Source organism: Malurus melanocephalus, unplaced genomic scaffold (assembly GCF_030028575.1).
Source record: "Malurus melanocephalus ecotype Western Australia unplaced genomic scaffold, MMel_1.1 scaffold_1331, whole genome shotgun sequence".
Classification (NCBI taxonomy): domain Eukaryota; kingdom Metazoa; phylum Chordata; class Aves; order Passeriformes; family Maluridae; genus Malurus; species Malurus melanocephalus.
This window is the reverse complement of record NW_026624563.1, coordinates 30,252-31,692: the sequence shown is the minus strand read 5'-3', so window position 1 is coordinate 31,692 and position 1,441 is coordinate 30,252. Positions and strand designations below refer to the sequence as shown.

General features: G+C 45.9%; 1 protein-coding gene across 1 annotated transcript in view; it reads right to left on the bottom strand.

The window, feature by feature from the left end:
• Nucleotides 1-113: 113 nt before the first annotated feature.
• Nucleotides 114-1,441, bottom strand: part of PGM2L1 (phosphoglucomutase 2 like 1) — a gene marked incomplete at its 5' end in the record, with an annotated part of 12,485 nt that continues 11,157 nt past the window's right edge. Inside the window, 3 exons of the mRNA XM_057387736.1 lie at nucleotides 114-384; nucleotides 803-932; nucleotides 1,334-1,427. Coding sequence (XP_057243719.1) covers nucleotides 114-384; nucleotides 803-932; nucleotides 1,334-1,427 — 495 coding nt within the window. The remainder of the gene's footprint in view (nucleotides 385-802; nucleotides 933-1,333; nucleotides 1,428-1,441) is intronic.

The following is a 1,441-nucleotide window of genomic DNA, read 5'->3' as shown; positions in this document are numbered from 1 at the left end:
GGATCAGGCTCCTCAATTCACTGACCCCTCTATCACAACAACGAGCCCATTTCCTTGGGCAGATCTCTCCCCAGKGAGTGACACCGAGCACTGTGATGGGATATTCTGCCCCCTCAGCAGACACAGCACTTGTCTCCTCGCTGGGTTATTCCAGTTTTGCAGCCCCTCCTCTCCCCAAACCCCTCTGAACTCACGGATCTCTTGTTGAGCTGGCTGCTGTCGTAGCCCGTGGTGATGTCCCGGACATGCAGGATGCTGTAAGTGCCGCAGCATTTGGGGTACGACTGAGGGCCCTCGAAGTTCCTCAGCCTCTCAAATATCCTCTTGATGGTGGCAGGGTCATAGCACAGGAAGTAGGAGGTCCTGGATATGTGATATCCATACCTGCGTGCAGAGGGATGGTTTCAGTTACAGGATTCACAAGGTTTTGGCACATTTGGTGTCAGAGATGTCAGTACAAGGCTCAGTTGTGACATAAATGTGATTGTTTTATTGCTGGGATTGTGTGGCAGTCAGACACAGACCATTCTTTCCACCTCTGCTCTGTTCCAGATCCCTTCTGGCACTGGGAACCATTCCCTGGGTCCTGTCCCTCCATCCCTGGCCCCAAATCCCTCTCCAGACCCTTTAGACACAATGCTATCTGCACTAGTGATGGGATGGAACCCATCACACATCTAAAAAACCAAACCCACCCATTTACAATGAGAAAACATCTGAGGGACACATTAAAAATATTCATTAGATTATTCCCCGCTCTAAAATAGCAGAGTAGAACATTGTGGTGCAAACCAGCACTCACGTTTCATAAATGTCCAGGAGTTTGTGTGCCAGGCTCAGGTTCTGGCCCTGTAGATAAGTTGCCATTTCAGCAATGACCACGGCTGCACTCACCCCGTCCTTATCCAGCACTGATGTGCCACACATGAAGCCTGGGGAGAAAGAAGTGATTGTTCAAAAATAACCCCTGTTCAAAAATAACAGATTATTGCACTGATTGGCTTGAATGAAGTTTTAACCTTTGATCCTGGGAAAGAATATGGGCCAGTACAGGGAGCTGCTTTAGTGATGCATATGCAGGAGAAATCGAATTAATTTAGATTAATTGGGGGTTATAGGGCTGGAAAGACAAGCACAATACCAGAATCAGATATCATTTATTATGGGAGTTGGCAAAAATTAGATGAGAGCAAAATACCAATGTTATTAACTATTAGGACAAAAATAAAGTACTTTTTGTGTGTTTTATTTCATAACTAAGATCAGTCCTTCCTATTCACATTCCCCCCGCCCCCCAGTTCTCAGCAGTTTAAAGGGATTTTAGCACTCATACCAATAGACTCCTCAAAAGCAAAGAGAACTTCATTTCCATTATCGAGGAGATTTTTTACTCTGCTGCCAATCCATTTAAAACCAGGGAGTGTTTCCTAAAACAGGGGGG